Below are 21,163 nucleotides of genomic sequence, written 5' to 3'. Positions count from 1 at the left end.
ACTATATTACGAATTTGTCTGTTTCAATCAGATCATGTAGTGTGTGAAGAGGAGTTCAAGTATGCTATGTTGGCGCTGAACTGTGTGTGTCCCGCCACGTCTACCTTAGTCACACTCCTGGTTCACACCTCCAGAGGACAGTGAGTACACAATACTATTTCACAATAACCGCAATTAATATAAGCGTTTACAGAATTACAGCCATAGTAGCTGTCTCCTGTCAGTGTGTACTTTTATTATTGTGTGAGTTATCATCATGGTCCTGCTCCTTTCTCACCAAACTATAATGCATGCTCTGCACTTGAGGTGATTTGAAAGTTATCGGATATAAGAAAGTGCACTTACAGCCGAAGTAATCTAATAGCTTAATTTTCAACCTCTTACAAAATAGGCTTATTCAGTTTCTCTTGAGTCAGATGAGAAGATTGATACCACGGTTAGCTTAGCTTAGCTTAAGGACTAGAAACATAAGATAAGAGCTCTGGCTCTCAGCCGAGACCAAGTATAGCAGTAAGACCTGTTTCATTGGAGGGACAACAGCTGCAAAAGTTAGTAGGGCTGCACCCTGAAAGTCAGAGATCGAATCATCAGTCAGAGACCCCTCAGTCAACTGAGATAGCTTCAAGTCCAGCAGTCTTTTTTTTGTGTGTGTTTTTGGGGACGTTTTAGTAGCCAGACTTTCCAGCACTCTTAAATGTCACGCTACTCTTTGGTAGAGGCTGCAGCGGCACAGAGAACGACAGATTCTGCATCATAAGTCTCTGAGATAAAATTATATTTTCTATTCTGCTTAGGAGTGATGAATTTACAGCTCACAGCAACTCAGTACAACACAGGCTTTTGTTTGATATCCTACTGTTGGCAAAAACTGTTGCACAATTGCAATCTGTTGTTAGCTTGTTTACTATATCACATGAATGCCACTGACACTATGAACATCCCGCTGAGCCCATTCAACCTGTAAAACTTTATGTGGAAAAAACAAAATGAATCGCCAAATATTCTTATTCAGCTGCTGAATTCTGAGTCGGACGCAGCCCTGAAGCAGAGCGCCTAAACCTGAAATTAGGCAGAAATTCAAGTTGCTCCAGGTGATAAACTACGCTGCCTCAGTCTCCATCCAGTTGTTTGTCTACAATAATGATTTGAGATGCTTATGTTAATGTCATCATGTAGCAGCTAAAATAGCTTGCCTAACCCAGCAGTCACATCAACAAACCATCCTTATATCACGTCCACAAACCACGTTATATCATGATCAACATCTGATCCACCTAGAAGCACACGCAAATGTATTCATCAACAACCTCTTGCAGTGCCGTATCTTGCCTAAAGTAAAAATCAGGCAAACCAGATTTATTTTGTTCGGTGTTAAATCTCCACTTGTAGGTTTTCAGTTATCAGGCAAACCTTATCAGAGTTTACAGCTTTCTTGAAATGTCAATTTAGTTACCAAGTGACCATAGACACTTGGCAATTGTGTGTGGCTTGACATGTTTTTAAATGTTAACAAGAGAGCTTAACATCCTTCTTTAAGTGTCATTTTTTATTGCCTTACATTGTTTATCCCAAACTGATGTTGTACTCTGTCTCCGTCTATTGAGATTTAACTGAAACGATGACATTATTTCTGCTTCAGCCTCCAACAAATACTCTTATTGCATAAACTTTTAATATTTCTAGCTTTGAGAGCTCTGTTAATGTTTAATATCCCTTTGTGTCATTATTCATGTTGACATATTGAATCCCTCTTGGTGATTTAACATTAGAGAGAGATGAGTGGAACAAAGTGTAGCAGCTTTTTACATTTACACAGACTGTACCTGGTTTTTGTCTCTGCAGAGCTTTACCTCTGTACCGTCACCACCGCAGAAACTTGTCACTGTCAAGTCAGTAAACATTGACTGGTTCCTTGCAAGGCAATAAATTTGGCTGTGTTTTCCATATTCTGTGCAAGGTGACCAGTAGATCTTCACTGCTGTCCTCAGCAAAGACGCAGCACATCCATTTTAATTTCCATTAAGGGTACTTGCACTGCCTTGGGGCTATGAAGGTGACAGCACTGGGAATAGACTTCTTTTTGGCAGGTGTTAATTTAAATGTTATCACATTGATTAAACGTTATGGGGAACACGAACTGCCTAAATAAAATGAACCTCAGAGCCTTTTCTGTTTTGCTCATAATTATGACTAGAATTTAGAAAATGGAAATTGTCATGAAAGGTCAGGTAGCTTTATCTGTCTGTGGGGAAATGGGAGCTGTTGAGTTGCAGAATTAGTTACATTTGATTGGAAGGTGTTTTCCTTTATGAATTGAAATGACTCTTTACTACATGGTTATATTCTAAAATTTATTTGAGTCAAAAAAGAAAAACTTTGCCCTTTAAGACCGGGCTGCATTTACCATCAGTTCATTGTAAAATTCAGAAACTTTATCTTACTGTCATTTAAGTAGTAATCATTCTGATTGTGCTTTTTCAGGGAGGGGCAGATGTCACCGGAGCAGTGGCAGAGGATGTACGGACGCTGCTCTGGAAATGAGGTTTACCATATCCGCCTGTGTGACAGCAAGTTTTTTGGGGAGTACGATGGAAAGAGCTTCACCTACGCCTCCTTCCACGCACATAAGAAGTTAGTAAGACCTCCGCAAGCTTAAAGGGGACAGCCCAAAATCAAAAATACATATTAATACATATTTCTCCTCTTAGCTGTCGTACTATTTATCAGCCTAGATTGCTCTGATGTGAGCAGCAGAGATGTCTGTCTTCCAAAGATAAAACCAAAGATAAAACCACCAGCTTCTGCAAGGTTTGTGTTGGGTCCTGCGGGAACCTCTGGATCCAGATCCCAAAACAGTTCTCCATCTAGTTTCATTATATTGAAGAGAGGGCAGACATCCTTACGACACATATCTCCAACACGGGCAACTCAAAGTAAAACGAACTAGACTGATTAAAAGTGCTACAGGTAAGAGGATAAATATGTATTTTTGATATTAGAGTTAACTGTCCCTTTTATCTCGACAAGAATCATTTTTTGTATCATCCGAGTCCTGCAGGAAAACAACAAAACATTTAGAGCTGAAGCCCATTTAAACTTTGCATACCTCCTTTTACCTCCCAGGTATGGTGTGTGTTTGATCGGAGTGAAGCGGGAGGACAACAAGAGCATCCTCCTGAACCCCGGGCCCCGCCACATCATGGCTGCCGCCGACACCTGCTACTACATCAACATCACCAAGGAGGAGAACTCGGCCTTCATCTTCAAACAGGAGGAAAAGCACAGCAAGGGCCTGCCTGTCACCGGCCTCTACGACGCCCCCTCCAGGCTGCCCGTGCACAGCATCATCGCCAGCATGGGTGAGACCGAGAGCCAGAGACAGAACCAAATGGTGTTTAGAAGTAGGGATGTTGGTAAAGAAAGGATTATAGAAGATAACTGCAGTCTATGAGTATAAACATTCAGGTTGCTGACAATTTCACACTTGTTTGGTTGAAATGGTTTCGTGTACGGAGAGAAAATGGATGCTTTGTTGTTTATTTACTAAACTGCACTCACACTGATCATTTCTGAGCGGCGGCTGCCTTGGTGATGCTGTATGCTTTCGCTGACTGTTACGCATGATTTGTTTCTTCCATGCCTTTTTACTTTCTTGGCTGACATTATTGTGTTGTGCTTTTTCTTTGACCTGTAAAAGTTGATCAAGCCACTGCATATGGTAAGTTTGTGCATGATACATCACCTTTGCACACTAAGATATTAGTCCTGTAATTTGATGGAGTACAATTTTTACAATTGAGAGTTTGATAAATACTCTGTGCAAGACCCAGCGATATTTCATTATTCTTTAACTAACACTTGTCTTAAAGGAATACTTCATATGCATGTGTATTATTACTCGTTACTTTGAATTTGTGAAAAAAAAAAAAAAAAAACGTTTTTCTTGCATGCATTTGTTTGGGAAGTACTCGGCATACAACTGGGTAAATGAGACTTGGATTTTACTACACAAGACTGATAGTTTGTAAAAGGATATTTTAACATAGTTTCACTGTTGTTAAACATGGTCCTCTTTCACTGCAATTCATGAATAATTTCCCTTAGTTTTTGGATTCCTCATTCACCATGGAGGCATGAGAGAAAAACAAAGTTTTCTTCACAAATTCAGTGTAACACAAGGAGAGTAATTGATCCACAAATGATCATTTTGTATGTGGAGTATTCCTTTAATTCCTTAGCAATTTCTATTTTAAATAAAAATCACATTATCACATAAAATATGATATATATATGTATTGTACATACAGTATATCATGTATCTGATATGCCTGATACATGTTTTGTGCATATATCATACATCATATTACATTCAGTCAATATGATGTGTTTTAGAGACATGATGTGTTTTAGAGGCACAAAAACACAATGTCAGCACTGTTTGCATGTTGTTTGTTGTAGCTCACGAGTACAATCACATGATTCAGAAAGCGACACATTTTCTCCTCAAGGTCAAACCGAGCTGAGCTAAAGAAGGTGGTTAGACTGTTTGTAGACTTAGACTGTTTATATATACAATGTTTTTTCTGGGTTCACCAGACATTTATGCTCAAACATTCACTGTTGACTCAACAACACGTTACAGTAAAAGTGCTGCATATACTACTTTTTTAAATAGCTGCTTATACAATAACCGCCTTCATGTCATTTTCAGGCACTGTAGCCATCGATCTCCAGAACCCTGATCCTCCAGAGGAGAGCGGCAAGCTGACCTTGCCGACGGAGAACGGCTCCGGAAGTCGCAGGCCGAGCATTGCGCCCGTTTTGGAGATTGCTGACTCCTCCGCCATCCTGCCCTGCGACCTCCTCAGTGACCAATCAGAGGACGAGACCAACCAATCAGACGATGAGGGCTCTGTTGGGTCAGAGTAAGTGATGTTAATGACCCAAGCGTGTTAGTCTAGGGGCAAAAACGTGAAATATCGTAGTGCTGGCGCCCTGTGCTCTACACTTGATTGATGCCACCCGTTGTCCTCTTCTTCATGTCTCGGTGGTTGTAAAGAGAGAGATGGATGAGTTAGGAATAGGCGTGTAATCTGTGTGTCATGACGGTGTAAGGTGCAGACATGTCGGTGATGAATGTGGATGTCAAGACAGCGAGGGTCAGCACTTTCTCTCTTGAGTGACGCTCTTGTTGTGTGTCCTCACATAGATCCTCACTGCTCATCCGTCAGACGCCCTGATGGCAGTTTAGCAAGTCGGAGGAATCAGTTGATCTCAGCAGCTTTGTTCTTTCCTTCTTTTCTCCGTATGAGGTTTCATTACACGGAGATGAGTTTAGGATGTATGGGGTGCCTCACAGCCTGTGCCTGAGCCCATGCAAGTCATTTTGAGCAGTAACTGTTAGTGAGTCTCATAAAGTTGAACATAACATGGTCCCTCTAACCTCTGAGCCTCTATTACTGCGCCCCATGACACCTGAGTAGTTTTTCTTCCCTGAGAGTTGTCAGAAGGAGTAGTTGGGGAGATAAAAGCAGCTGCATTATCTGTAGGAAAAATACAGAGCAGCTCAAGGTCCCACAGTGCCATCATGTGGTTGTAGATGCATCTTATAAACAAAGTCAGAATTTGTTTTATTGGCAAACTAGAGGGCGCCATGAAACAGATTAGGGTAATTGTAGCTGGCACATTACAAATCAGGGGACGCAGAATCAAATTGACACATTTGTTGCAAAACGAAATGAGACACGATGAAAACTAAAGAGGCTACAAAAACATTGTAATTGTTTGATGTAGATGGTATCGAGCAGAGGTGATTCCTTCAGGCTCATAAACAACAGTCATTTGAGCAAACCTGCTGCAGAATCTAATAATAAACAGCAGATATTAAATACAGAAATACAGTTTATTTTTTATGCCATTTAGCATTATGAGATAATGAAAGTAATAATGTTATCAAATCAGGATTTCTGGGGTCGATCAGTGATAGTTGAAAGCAGAATCAGCAGATGCCAGGGTCTATTTGAAGCCTTTTGTTTATCATGTAGCATGTTTTTGTCCCTAACAGCATTGTACTTTAACCATTAAAATTAAGTTATAAGAAAAGATCATGATTGACAGCTGTTTATATATTTACAGGAAACGTGCAACAGAGACACAAAAAACCATAGCTGCCTGCATTTGGTTGCTAAAAGCAGCTTAGAGCTTAACAAAATAGAGCTTTTCTGTGGAATAACATGGAAAAATGTCTTTAAAATGAAAATCTGAATAAAAGATAAATGTGCCCAACACACTGTTAGATAAATAAATAACACAGTGCCAACTAGTGTTAATTTTTTCAGCTATTATTTATTTATTTATTTAGTATTGTGTCGGATGTCCTTTAGTTTTTATCATATTTAGTCAACATCATGCTGTTGTTTAGTTAAGTTTTAGTTGACTGAAGTCGGGGCATTTTATTGGTATCTTAGTCAGAGAAAACCTCAAATATTTTAATATAGTTGTAGTCATTGATAACTTTTGACATTTTTTCTTCTTTTTTAGTCATCAGACTGTATTAATTATTTCAGTCACTCTATTCAAGCCAAAAATTATTATCTGATGAAAAACACTGGATCAGTACTTAACCCAGTTACAGTGTCACATGGACATCCTCCCACATACAACTGAAACTTGCAAAACTGACCGTCTCTGTCTCTAACACACACACACACACACACACACACACACACCAGACCAATCTATAATATTTCGTCTGCACTGCACTTTAATGTTTCACATTTTTTTGCTTTTGATCAGCTTTTAGAGCGACCACAGATCACACTATCAAGTACGAATATCAGCTGATAACGATCAGTGGCCAATAAGTCAGAGCGCCCTTAAAAAGTAATGAAGACAGAAACAACAATGCTCCTTTTAAACCAATGTGTATCAGTGAATTTCCCAGTTAAAGTCCACACTGATATTGTGTGTTTAACAGACTGTTTTACAGTAACTGTGGAAGGAAGGAAACTCACTACAGAGATGAACTGTATTACTGGTGAATTTCTGATCCAAAAAAGCCAATATCTGCACAATGTGTTAGTCTAATTTCATACAATGTCTTTGATACTACGTAATTACGTTGTTGTTAATGTATGACAGCATTTTTTTGTTTGTTTTCTGTCTTTTCTATCAGTTTTGTGAAGGGCTACCCTCCCAACTCTCCCTACATCGGCAGCTCGCCGACTCTGTGCCACCTCCTGCCACAGAAAGCTCCTTTCTGCTGCCTCAGACTCGACAGGGTGAATTCACACACCGAAAAAGACAAGAACATCTCAGAAAAAAAACATCAAAAACACCCTTTATGATCTTTTGATCTTCTGATTTTTTTTATAAAAATAAAAAATTGGCATGTGATGTGCCTACGAAGAGCACAGTACAAGTAAAACCTGACTGTTTTATTATCTGTCTCCATCCAGGGCTGCACACACAGCAGCTTCGAGGATGCCAAGGCATACGGCTTCAAGAATAAGCTGATTATAGTGTCTGCAGAGACGGCTGGAAATGGTCTCTACAACTTCATCGTCCCTCTGCGCGCTTACTATCGGCCCAGGAAGGAGCTCAACCCCATAGTGCTGCTGCTGGACAACCCGTGAGAATTTTAACCATATTGTTTTTTTGGTTTTTTTTGTCAAGGCTTTTTTATAGTCCCATAACATAATAAATAAAATATGAACATTTCGAATGTTCGGACTGTTGGCATGGATACATTCAATAGAGGGCTCTAAAGGGCAGCAGCCTCTTACAGATCTCCACTTCGTTCACATTTAATGCACTCCAGCTCCTCCAGCTGTTCTGTAGTGATCGTTTGTATAAATAACATTATATATATGCTATAATATCAACTCACATAACCTCTCCTAAAAAACAGTACAGCAGTCCTTTGGTCGTTTCTGGTTTGAACTTGTAGTTGCTTTGCCCGCATGATTTCCGGAGGTACTGATTCCTTTCATCCATATCAGAGGCTTTTAGATAACATACTCTAATATGGATAACATAAAAACAGCGAAAAGAAGGCTCTGTCCATGTCCATATATTTTATTGAGCACATACGCATAAATGAGCCCTTAATCCTACAAGAAAGTAACAGTCAGTACAAATCAGTTTCGTGATACTTCAGAAGCTTAAGTTGTTTTATGTAGAGGCCTACAACGCATTGATTTTCTCCAGATTGCTCAGCTCTATCTACACACAAAATTATGTACATATGACACATTAAATATGATATAGTGGACTTATAAACACAACTGATAAATCATTAGAAGTAGATGAACTTTTTTTTCCGATTGTCTTGTGTATTAGATCTTTATTCAGTCATTTCAGAGTTATAGATATTGGGAAAAAAATCTGCTACTTAAATATAAAGCCCATGTCCAGAGTGCTTGCAGTGGAGCTGGTCATAATATCTTGAAGTATATGGGTTAACATAACCTCAAGATGAAGAAAAATATTAGTTTTACATTATTGATAAAAAGACGCTCTTTGTGCAGAAAACTCAACTGAAGTTCAAAAGATGTCTAAAGAAATGAATCTATGTGCCTGTTTGTGTGTTCGTGTGTATTTGCATTTGTATGCAGACGCATGTGGGCTTGAATTCGATTTTTTTTTTTTTTTTACAATGCCAGTGCTTTATATGCTTGCAATTTAAGGCAAACGAATTGCTTTCAGTAGAGCATAGCTGGTACGACGGGTTAGCTTTGCTCCAAGATAAAGGAAAAAAGAAATAGCTTTTGCATAATTCATGAACAACACTTCTCTCCGACAAGAAAGTTAGTTTGTGTGTTTGGGTTTGTATACATTTATTTGTGTGTTGCAGTGATCCACAGTTGATTGATCTGATTCACTGTGAGTTTCATTAACTCTGGCCAAATCTTTATGGTCGCTGAGACAGATAAACTATACCGACAGAGAGCCAAGAAAGCCCTGGCTAGGTGACACCCTTTGGGGTTTCCATAGCAACCAGTGAAATCCTCCCATTAAATCTAAGAATTTAATCTATATTTCCCTCCTGTGGCCTAAAAAAAACATCAATTAATACAGTTCAGACGATATCTGCCCATGCACTGATCAACAAGCAAATTTCAGGAAATTACAGCAACAATGTCATAATCTGTCTCTGGGGTTTTACGGAGATAATTAGTGTGAGAAGCTCCTTCATAATGTTTCCTGTTTCCCTGCAGGCCAGACAACCATTTCTTAGAGGCCATTTGCTGCTTTCCAATGGTTTACTTCATGGCTGGAACTATCGATAAGTATGTGTTTGGATTATAAAAACCTGCTGATTTAATTACCTCATTCACTAGAAGTGTTCATCACAGTGGTTGTTTTCCCATTTTTGAAACAGCCACCAGCATCACAGCTTCAACACAACATGCATGCCTCGTGAATAAAATGCAGTCTAATATTTAGCAGCTGTTGGCAATCAAAAAATATAATTTCAGGGCGTATTAAAGGAGACATTAACCAGAAGACACCGTTAAAAATATCAAACAGCTATTGAATTTCCAGACATATTGCAGTGACTTTCTTATTACCACATATAGCTGTTAGACAGTGTCAGGTCAGGTCAAGATATTCCCAGCTCATTTTCACAGGAGTTTTGATGTTCCTTGAACATCAGCAATATAAAATATGTATTTTCATCAATCTTTGAGGTTATAAAAGAAAAGGCTGCTTCCTAGAATCAAGTGTTGCCATTAAGTAGAACAATTATACAGCAAGAAAACCACCAAAGACACCAAACTTTCAAAGCAGTTATCACACACCTGGATTATGTTGCACCAGCTTTTTGTAAATCTACCACTGAATTCATGCAGTGAGTCCTGGAGCTGGTTTCAGACTAGTGATTTACTAAATCAGGTCGCACCTTTAAATCTTAAAGGAATACTTCACCTATAAAATGACTTTTTATTATTTACTTTTCAATTTCTAACAATATGTTGCCTTGAATTCATGAAGAAAACTTTGTTTTTCTCGCATGCCTCTACAGTTAATGAAAAATCCCCAAAAGGCGAACAGTCATCATGAATGTCATGAATGGTGACCACATTTGGAAAATTGTCCAGTAAAATTCAAGTTTCATTTATCCAGTCATATGCCTAATGCCTTTCAGACACATGCATTTTTGCTTAAACATTGGGATTTAAAACATATGAGTGCATAGCAGCACATGTATTTGAACTAATAATAACAATAATAATAATAATAATAAAAATAATAATAGATAGGACTTATATAGGGCTATTATAGGTACTAAGATGCTTTACATGAAATGCTAAAGGAAAAGAAATACAAATTCAAAATAAAGAATACAACACAAACAAACACATAAAAAGAAAAGAATAAAAAAACAAACTGTACCTAAAGTGCAGATCAAAAGAATTCAACATAAGACATAATGAGCACTTGATATAAAAATGGTCATTTTGGGAATGAAGTATTCTTTTAGGAGAGTTTAGTAAAGACTTCAGTAATATGTAATTTAAAGTCACTTCAGAATCCCAAAGTTGCAACACAACGTCCAAAAATAAGAGTTTTAGGGCAAAAACAATTATTACATTTAAATGGCAATACTTTAAAAAATATTTTTTATGCATGCTGACAAAGTAATACATATATATTTTCAGAGTTAGTAGTATTTGCAGTTAAATAAGCAGTGAATATTTCATTATGCTTGCCTAACCAGTACTATTTAGCATTTTCATAATTTAAGATGAATTCTGTTATATTCTTGAAAGTTAATTCAAAACACAAATATGAAATTGAAAGAAATTCTTGGAAATTGCACACTAAAGTAAATAATTCACATTTGTGAAAGCAGGTTACATCATTGTTACGATAAACAAGTGGAGGTAATTTTTAACATATCGTTCGCTGTTGTTTTGTGAATGGCGCAGCTTGGACAACCTGCTGCAGTGCGGTATAATCTACGCCGACAACTTGGTGGTTGTGGACAAAGAGAGCACCATGAGCGCCGAGGAGGACTATATGGCAGACGCCAAGACCATCGTCAACGTGCAGACTATGTTCAGGTACCACAGAGAGAGTTTTACTGTGTAGAAACATACAGTTAGCCATTAGCGACTGTTTATGTTTGAGCTTTAACTTTTGGATTGAATTTGCACCAGACTCCACTTAATTAACTCCCTCATCTGATCTTTGCTGTGAAGTTAAAGCTTGTTTTTTTACCAGAATGTTGAGTGAGTTCATGTTAAAGAAAAACTACAGTTTCCCGAAGTACTATTTTATTCAACAACCAAAATTAAAAGCATCTATCACTGACCCACGGGGTCTTCCCCTCAGCATAAAGGGTTTCATCTCTCCTCTGACACCTCTCTCTCTCTTTAATCTCCCCCTCGCTCAGGTTGTTCCCCAGTCTCAGCATCATCACCGAGCTCACACACCCGTCTAACATGAGGTTCATGCAGTTCAGAGCCAAGGACTGCTACTCACTCGCTCTCTCCAAACTGGAGAAGGTGAGCTGTCGAGATGGAGAAAACACTTTTTTAGACTTGTCCTCTTGTCGTCTTTGTGAATGTTTTCAAAGGACCGACCAGAGCTGGATTGTAGAATTTAATCTGTAGCGCTGCAATGTTTATAATTAGTCGAGATAAATCAATGTTTTCTTTCTCCTCTCACCCTTATTTATATTTGTACCGAATGACCTATGCCACATTTGACGGCATTCTGATATATATTTGTATCTGATAGAAGGACCTATTTTTAGTAGTAGCAGTAGTAGTATATGTAGTTGTATTAGTGCTACTAGTAGTAACAGCAGAGGTAGTAGAAGTCATAGTAGCAGAACTACTAGTACTAGTTTATTAGTAGAAGCAGTTTATTAGAAGCGGTGGTAGTAGTAGAAGACGTAATTGTAGCAGTTGAAGAAGTAGAGTTACTTTTACTAGTCGTTGTTGTGGTAGCAGTAATATTGCATCAGAAGCACCTTTCATGGTCAGAAGTGATAAAACACAGAGAATTACTGCTTTAAAAAGACACCCTACAGCAAAAACCCTCAGTTGTGCATGAACACTAATGACCCTTAAAGGAAGTAATAGTTAATTGTATTTGAAACCTGAGACCCTTTTCCCCTTTACCATATATTAGCAAATATATACAGTATGATGGTATGAACACTGGTATACTACTGTAACCATAAACTTACATTTTGATCATAGTTGCTTTCTTTTTTCTGGATTTTTCATATGTCTTATTTCTCCCTGCTGCAGTGATAGCTTTCACCTCCAGCGATTTTAAAAACTGCCTTAAATAACTAGTAAGATTTCAGAGGTGAAAAACAGCCTTTTCATTTTCAGTCTTCATGGAGGCAGAACACATGAGCAATGGTTCAGAAAACATACAAGAAAAGGTGAGATTTTAATATCTGGTTGCTTTGCTCCTCATCTTTATTTTTGTTTGTTTCTGTCTGCAGATAGAGCGTGATAAGGGCTCCAACTTGGCCTTCATGTTCCGGCTGCCGTTTGCTGCAGGCAGGGTGTTCAGTATCAGCATGTTGGATACACTGCTCTACCAGGTGGGATAACAGAGACTGACTTTAGGGGCTGAACATGAACACATCAAGATAGACATATGTGTATTTCATGCACACATTTTATTTTTTTCTGTGCAGCTACGTTACTTCAACGCAAGGTCGAGAGTAAGCTGAAAGGTTTCTGTATGCTGGAGGGTACAGATATTTGACAGGCTGTAGAGGGAGGGGCATTAAGTGCGTGAACTTAATAATAATAACGAGAAACACTGACATTCAATATTCAAAAAATATACTCTATACTTTATATAAAGTTGATGGCCATGATGTACATGTTGGGTTTTTTTATATTTATTATATTTTGGGGGGAATTTTGTTTCAGGAAAAAAAAAAATTAAAATGATTTTTTATGTTTTTGTTGAAAAATGATGATTTGCATTATTACAACTTTGATAATTAGGCATTTAATGTCTGTATCCCAGAGGATACATTGCCCAGGTAATGGTATAAATCAGCAATAATCACTCACAGATATACTTATGTTTTTAGGCCTCTTCACTACAGCTAATCAATAATATAAAGGTGTGTGACTGCTGTTTATTTTTTATAGTTTTTCTACCTGATGGTTCATCATATTCATAGGCTGCTATACCAAATTGCTTCACTGTGCCTGAAAAATTCTCCACAACACTAGCCAAAACTATCCATAGCAGGTTATTTAAAGTGTAGGAACACCACAGTGAAGATGTAAGTACAAAAAAAGGAATTAATTGTTTTTATAAATTTCAGTAGGTCATTGTTTTTTTTAAAGTTTAGTTTTTTGTCAAGCATTTAAACCTTACTGTATGTAAGTAACCATTGTTCAGGTTCTTTTTTCACTTTTTAAAAAACTAATTATGCAAAAGTTAAAATAAAGTTACAAATTGTAACAAGTTAATTGTTAATAAATTGTTTTAGAAGTTGGCATATGAACTATTGAACAGAGAGATAAGTGTTGAATTTATACCTGAAACAGGCAATGTATCTCTCGGGAGATACAATTTGTAATTTGGAAACTAAAGGTCACATTTTGAAAAATGTCCACCGTTGATATGCTTCCTCTTAGAAGGGTTCGGTGCTATTAACTGGTCGCTACCTTTGTGAAACGTGCCAATCTCACCTGCACACTATTTTTGGGTTCTTACTTGCCCCTAAACATCCCAACCAAAGCAAAATAAGAAGAAAATAGAGGCAGAGGGCAGACTCTCTGGAGATAAATACACTGCCACACACTTTGAGTAGATCGTGAGTGACGATTGAGAGGACTTACATCTGTATGAGTTTATGCATAGTTTGTTTCATAATGTTTTGTTTTGTTTTAGGTGCATAGTCATAGTATACTATGCAGGATTTAATCACTTATGACCCACCAGAAGTGTGTAGTGGTGTTTTATCTCCAGAGATTCTGCCTGCATTTTCTATTTCCTTCTTCTTCACTGTGCGTGTCCCCCAACAGCACTCAGGAGAGGTCAGGACTTTATAAAAAGGTAGCGGCCAGGTGCTAGACTGTAAGCAGCAGGCATCTGAGAGACACAGCACTGAAAAAAACGCAAATATAGCGAGGTGAAATGCCAACTGACCATGAAAATAGGGTTGACTTTTCCTTTTACTTTGTGTGCTTAAAAACAATAACTGACAGTACTGCATAGTATACCTTCAAATTAAAAGTTTGGTGTCAAAAGTAAAAGTGGAAGCATTCCCTTTAGAGATAAGGTCCCAGATGAAAAGTCTCTAAAAGAAGATTCAAACAGATTCTCTAAAACATTAAACATTTTTACAGACCCATAAAAAGAGTTAATTGGGCAATAAAGTGAGCACAAAAGATTTATTGCAGGGACAATTGTCAATTCACATATTTGGTATATAAAGAAACTGTCTCTCCCCCGGCAGTCACCCAAAAAAAGTCATCAAAAATGGGGGCACATAAAACGGAAATTGAAGAAGTAATTCCTAGCCTGCAATGAACAAAACATATTTCTGTAATAAAACAATGTGGGAACATCTGATTGTTTTGTTTTTTTAATACTTAAACGGGCTTGATTTGCATAATATGTTGGGACAAATTAACACATAAATGTCTGACTCTACTTGCTGCATGAGTTGTTTGTTGCTTTGCTTGTTGACTCAAGTTCACCGCAGTAATTCTCTGTGTTTGGACAGTCGTTTGTTAAGGACTATATGATCGCTATAGCGAGGCTGCTCCTCGGTCTGGACACCACGCCCGGCTCTGGGTACCTGTGTGCTGTAAGTAAGACTGTTCATACTGCCAAGTCTTTGTCGTTCAATAAGTCGGTGCTTGTATTTACATGATTGTCATTGTTCGTCCTCAGATGAAGATCACAGAGGAGGACCTGTGGATCAGAACTTACGGCAGACTCTTCCAGAAGCTTTGTTCCTCCAGCGCTGAGATCCCCATCGGGATCTACCGCACCGAATCGCACATGTTCTCAACCTCAGAGGCAAGTTTAGTTTGAGCTGAATATCTGAGACCTCGGGTTCGGCTCCTGGTTTGGCTTAAACTGAGGCTCTGTTGCGACTTTAGCTTCCTACCTTCCATTATTTACCCTCTAATTTTGTGCTTTCTTCATTCCGTCTTTTCACCGAACATCTTTTTAAAATGATTTCCTCACTTGCTTTGCATTTTTTTCTTCTATCTTTGATTTCTCTCCACCTTAAATGACTTTCCCTCATGATTACCGCTCATTCTCCAAGTTTTGGTCTTTTATCAGTTTAACATTTGTCTTTACTCTCCCTTCTTCTTTTTGGTTGTTTTTTAAGTGTTCTGAACTAGCTGCTTTTAATGCTCAACTCTTATTTTTCTTGTTCTTTTGTTTCCCCTTTTATGCATTTCTCGCTTCTATGTGTTTTATGCCAAGCAGAAGAAGGAAATTAACATTTTTGTCCTGAATACCTCAAGTTTCTATCTATTCCCAAGAGAAAGTCCCTATTGCTTTTGTTTTTTCAGACGCTAGAAGGAATTAATTAAAATCTAAATAATATTTGCAGGTTACTTAAGTGGCTTGTATTAGAGACAAACTCCCCAGCGACAAACTTTAAATCTACCATAGTGTTAATTTCCCACCATTTCAACAGAAATTAACAGAATAGTAAATGCATATTTACTATTTCCTGTGCTGAATTTTGAGGCTTTGGATGGTTTTGCTCGCTTTGGATGGCCTCATCTTTCATTGCGTCTCTTTTTGTTTGGATGTCTGTTTGTCCGTTTCAGTGCAAGGACAGTAACGCACAGGTAAGATCCAAACATGCTTGTTTTTTTAATTTGGATATATCTGTCACCTTTTGGCCGAAAGCGCACGACGACGAAAAATACCTTACTGGCATTTTTCTGGCATTTAATAATATGTATAATCATCACATTAGGCACCTAAAATTGCACTTATAAAGGTATTAAAGATGGAAAGTTTGCTTTAATTGTGATGCAGCCCGTTGTTTTCTTTAAAGGATGAAAGAAAAGTAACAGAACATTCAATCCTACGCAAAAACATTCACATATTATATCCAGTATTAACTCTGCCGCCCTGCTTTCAGTCTCAGGTGTCCATCAACATGCAGCAGGGCGAGGAGCATCGTGAGCGTGGAGAGTCCTGGAAGGAAAAGACGGCCCACAGAAACTCCACAACGAGCGACCAGTCGGAGCACCCGCTGCTGAGAAAGAAGAGCATGCAGTGGGCAAGACGGCTGAGCAGGAAGACGACCAAACCCTCCAGCAGAGCGGAGCGTATCTCTCAGCAGAGACTCAACCTGTACCGACGCTCCGAGCGGCAGGAGCTGTCCGAGCTGGTCAAGAATCGCATGAAGCACCTGGGCCTGCCCACCGTGGGATACGGTGAGTGGATCAGCTGATGGCATGACATTTAGAGAAGTGATAGTCTTTGTTTTGTTGTGTAGAAGTTGACTAGAAGTTTATTCAGTGAAATAGTTTTTGATATTTAGTTTTTTATTAACAACTTTTTCTTAAGGATTTTTATATATTTGCATTTCATGTGTAATTCTTTAATCATGATTAGTGCTTGACAATGAAAAACAATGCAAATGATGATGTTTTTTGCAGATTGGAGTCACAGTTCTATTAACATTTCTTTAAGGCCTCAGCAGCAGGAGGCAGAAATAATTAAACTGGTTGAGTTAAACTTTTGTGGGTAGAGCATAAGAATCTCAGTTGTAAGGTTAGAAGATGAAAGAAAAACTAAAATGGTGCTTTTTATATTCATGATCATAGTCATGGAAGGTCAGCAGGCTGTGTTTGAGCTTGAATCTAGGTCAGTTAGCTAATCTACATAAATTGTTTTAGCTACTGTAGTTGTTTCTTAAGTAGCAATGATGTGTGGAAGATGAAGAAACCTCCGCTGACACCGACTTGGTTGCATAAGAATCAATTTATTACAACAAAGTTCAGCATCCACCAGGCACCATGGTCTGCCTGGGAGAGGATTCGGGATCAATGCGAATCTCTCTATCTTACAGCTCATGCAAGTCTCTTATATAGGTACAGGCATCAATACATTTGTCAGTAAAGCAGCTTCTCACCTGCTGTGATCAATCACAAGACCCCACAAATATCTCCTTTTATGAAAGGAGCCTCATTCCATGTTACTTTTAGCCTGGCGCCAGTATTTTGCACACTTGGCTCCCAGGTCTAACCATCCCTAGACCTTTGACCTCGAGGCCTCCTTGCCTAACCGAAATAAGAACCTTAAGAAACTGAGCATAATACACCTCACTACAAAAGTCCTCATTGTATGAAGCCTGAGATAAAACACATAAATTGCATAAGACGTGGAGCTGAACCCGTTTGTAAGACATTATGGCTACTATTTTGATAAACAAAAGTTTACATTTGTTTTGTTGTTTTTTAAAAATACTTGTGTATTGAATCGTATCTTTGAGGCATAAAGTCATCTGCCTAAAGCTTCTGTTTGAGATATGAGCATCAGTAGTGCCTGGAGTTGTGGAAAATCAACACACACAATTTCATTTTCGTGTGTAATAGCTGCTCTCTGACCATCTGTCCCTTTCAATGAGCTTCACTTAGATGAGTCAACTGTAAGTTAACTATGGGCTGCAGGAGGCCATATTTGCATTAATATGTGATTTATGCAGCTATAAAGCGTTAAAGAGGCAAACCACATCATTTAGTTCTATCTTATCCTTCATAATATTGCATTATTTAGATCATTAGCCATGTTAGCTCTCCCTAGGTTGCATTCATCAACCCAAAAAAGAGCCTAAACTACTCTTAAAATAGCATCAACTCCAAGCATAAAAATCTATATCATTTTCACTTAGTAGAAAAAGTGTGTAGATCAGGTGATTCTTTTGCTCCGACCACTCTCAACCAATTTAATTATTTCAGCTGTGAGGGCAGCGTTTTTTTGAAACGCTCCAATCTGTGTTCCGGTCATTTTTATCTCATCTTTCTTCCAATTAAGACGTGTTTCTGTGGGTCTTAATGGTACAGTTCATTGACATTGCACCGCATTGTCATCAACCATCAGAAAAGCTCATTTTTTCTCATCAGTTTCACACTCATCAAACTCTTCTCCCATTTGTCATCACCATCACACCTACACACCACTCCACAGTCACAGTCATCCCAACATGTGGATGTGAACACGTCATGCATGGGAGATGCAGGAGCACCAAACTCTCGTCTCAATTGCACTTGACCACAGACTGCAATTGCCTGCACTCTTTATCTGCTCACCTCTGTGCTTTCTTTCAGTTTCTTCTCTCCTCGCAGCTTCACGCTTCTACGCAAAAGCAGAATCATGCTCCAGATGTGATGCTAAATATTATGTAACGTGTCAATTGAATACATTTCAGGAAGAACCCCAAAAGCTCCAGACCGTCTTATGAACCACGAATGTCAGTGAGGATTATTGCAACAGGATCATAACGTGACAGATGAATAATTTGGAAGTGATTCTGTGCACACCAATGCATGGCTTCTTTGCATCGCTCTCACCTTTTTTAAAAGTTCTTTTTTAAAATCTGCAAATGCATTCGCTGTCTGCCTGATTTTTTTCTTTTTCTTGTTTTCCCCCCCTCCTCCTCTGTTCCCCTCCTCCTCTCTCTGTCTCTGTCTGACTCCTCTGTCTTCCCTCCTTTGGCTTGTAGAGGATGTTTCTAATCTCACTGCGAGCGATGTCATGAATCGAGTAAATCTAGGATATTTGCAAGGTAAATTTGTGTGCTGTTTACAACTCATTTACAACATGTGAGTGGTTCCATCTTGTAGAGAAAGGAGTTTGTCCTTTCACCAGCATCCATTGAAGATTAGTGCACTGAATTTATCCACAGAACTAGATATAAAATGTTTGGTTTTTTTTTTTATCTTTTTTGCTTGATTTCAAAATTTTTAGTTAATTACATATAAACAAATCAGGACATTGAAGTTAACAGTGAATGCCGTTCCTTAGAGTTGCAGGACATTTCAGAGCACCCGTATACAGAGGGGACCAGGCCGTCAGGTTAGCTGGTTGATCAGTACTGCAACTTTACTGCATGAGTGTGTGTGCGTGTATACGTGTGTGTGAGTGTGTGTGTTCTGCCAGAATGGGTGGTAGATCAGCAGCCAATCTCTCACTATCTCGCTCTACTATCTCTGTCTCTCTACCTGGTCTTTTCTGCATTGTGTTCCCGTGAGGTGACGTCCCAAATAGAGTACTGCAGGGCATCAGAGTATGGCTTAAAGAGTGGAGCGGAACGCATTATGTCTGTGGATGGAAGGTTAGATGTACACTTAAAATATTTACATTAGATATATATTAAGGATAATGTGTATCAGAGATGTCCTGATGTAGGAAATAAAGAGCCAAGTGGAGGAAATGCCACCTCGTCTCTTATTTCCATTTATCAGGACAGTTCAAAGTGTGTTTTCATACTTATACCATGGCCACGTAACCAGAATAGCAGCGTTTTAAACTGAAGTTCATGTCTTACAGTTTGTTCGAAGTTAGTTTGAAGTTCCAGTGTATAAGATTTAGGGAAATTAAGTGGCGTCTAACAGTGAGGATTGTAGATTGCAACCAGCTAAAATTTAGATTTCCTTCAGTGTTCATTGTTTTTTTTACCAGGAGCCAAATTATCCCAGAAGTCTTTCTCTTTTTAAAAAACAGACCAGGGGATTAAAACAGGTAAAAACACTGAATAAAGCAGTTTGAATCAGTGTGTCTCTCACGCTGTTTGCTATGTTGGAGACGAGCCAGTAGGCCAAAACCTTCTCTGATAACTTAAGATCCAGACGTTCGGGAGGTTTTTACAAGGAGGTGAATTATGCACAGAGGTCTCTCCCTCTCCAAAACAAAGGACCTAAAGTAGTTTGCAGAGAGGCTGCGAACGTCAGTAGACGAGATCCAGCTCCCTCCCTCTGTAGATATAAATGGCTCATTCTTAGGTAATGAAATACAATGATACTAATGTTCAGGTGATTATACATCAATGAAAACATCCTTAATTTATTCAATTTCTGCCTATATAAGCCCCTAAATCCTACACTCTGGACCTTTAACATGATAGCGATAACAATAGGGTATGCAATTTGATATTTTTTTTATTTTTTTTCACTTCATTTGATACAAATCATATGAATGATCATATGATGATGAAGTTTTCAGATGCATAAAATGCTACCAGACACCACAAGCTTGTACAGCAATGATTGAATGAATGACTGCATAAATAATTTTTATTTTGGTGACATACATCTTGAAATTAAAAAAAAGATTATTTCACACAAGTCAATAACTGTAAAAGCAACAGGCTCAAACCCAAGACTTATTTTTGCATGTCCTATATCAACCAAAGGATAACCCAGAATATCAGCAATATCAAAGAAAGAAAATAAATGTTTTGGTGGCATCTCCGCATAATGAAAATCCAACTTTCTCAAACACACTGAGCTCGACTTCACCACATCATAGACATATTGCATTAAATCAAAGACCACTTTTGGTGTATATGGGAGCAAAACCGCAGAAATAGTATTTTTTAATGTATTTTTTAATTTTAATTTTTAACTTTTAAATAATTTAAAAGTGGACAACAAAGGATCAAATTCATATATTGTTTGACTGTAGAAGTTTCAGTAATTATTGGTTCTGGGTTATTTCAGTCGAGGTGACTGAGGTGTTGACCATTTTTATTTCTTACCTGTTACCTGACTTTTTGCCTTCGGTCTGGTCAGTCAGAGGTTAGTGATTGTCTTTTCCTGCTGGCTATGTATGAAAACAAACACCCCTACCGCTTTGAAACTTGAGCAAACTGGCTTGATTTCTTAAACAAAAAAAAAGGGAAAAGAAAATAGGCAACTAAAGAAAAAATCAATTAAATTATTTGCAAGAAATTTGTAAAAAAAAAAAAAAAAAAAAAAAAAAATAGTGCATGAAATTTATGTGGAAATGTGTTTAAAAAATATTTTTAAAAAATGTAAAAAATGAAATGGAAGTGACTTAGCAAAAGAGCTGAAAAATTAAGGCAATTTTGTAACACAACTTTAAATATGTAATTTTATATGTTTTTTCCTTGCTTTTTTCTTTTTTTTTTCCAGTTTTCCCAATCTTTTTAAAGATAATTTTC

General features: G+C 38.0%; 1 protein-coding gene across 2 annotated transcripts in view; it reads left to right on the top strand.

The window, feature by feature from the left end:
• kcnt1b (potassium sodium-activated channel subfamily T member 1b) overlaps positions 1-21,163 on the top strand; it is a 107,533-nt gene that overhangs the window by 72,375 nt on the left and 13,995 nt on the right. For both annotated transcript variants that reach the window (XM_042488127.1, XM_042488126.1), the window contains exons 17-33: positions 32-140; positions 2,482-2,631; positions 3,124-3,359; positions 3,698-3,718; positions 4,712-4,925; positions 7,175-7,280; positions 7,458-7,630; positions 9,219-9,290; positions 10,935-11,069; positions 11,402-11,513; positions 12,470-12,571; positions 14,726-14,809; positions 14,896-15,024; positions 15,795-15,815; positions 16,115-16,412; positions 18,704-18,766; positions 19,006-19,056. In XM_042488127.1, the coding sequence (XP_042344061.1) occupies positions 32-140; positions 2,482-2,631; positions 3,124-3,359; positions 3,698-3,718; positions 4,712-4,925; positions 7,175-7,280; positions 7,458-7,630; positions 9,219-9,290; positions 10,935-11,069; positions 11,402-11,513; positions 12,470-12,571; positions 14,726-14,809; positions 14,896-15,024; positions 15,795-15,815; positions 16,115-16,412; positions 18,704-18,766; positions 19,006-19,056 (2,076 nt within the window). The remainder of the gene's footprint in view (positions 1-31; positions 141-2,481; positions 2,632-3,123; positions 3,360-3,697; positions 3,719-4,711; positions 4,926-7,174; positions 7,281-7,457; positions 7,631-9,218; positions 9,291-10,934; positions 11,070-11,401; positions 11,514-12,469; positions 12,572-14,725; positions 14,810-14,895; positions 15,025-15,794; positions 15,816-16,114; positions 16,413-18,703; positions 18,767-19,005; positions 19,057-21,163) is intronic.

The sequence above is a fragment of the Plectropomus leopardus genome, chromosome 6, assembly GCF_008729295.1.
Source record: "Plectropomus leopardus isolate mb chromosome 6, YSFRI_Pleo_2.0, whole genome shotgun sequence".
Taxonomy (NCBI): Eukaryota; Metazoa; Chordata; class Actinopteri; order Perciformes; family Serranidae; genus Plectropomus; species Plectropomus leopardus.
The sequence above is the reverse complement of the archived record's forward strand: the minus strand, read 5'-3'. Positions and strand labels throughout refer to the sequence as shown.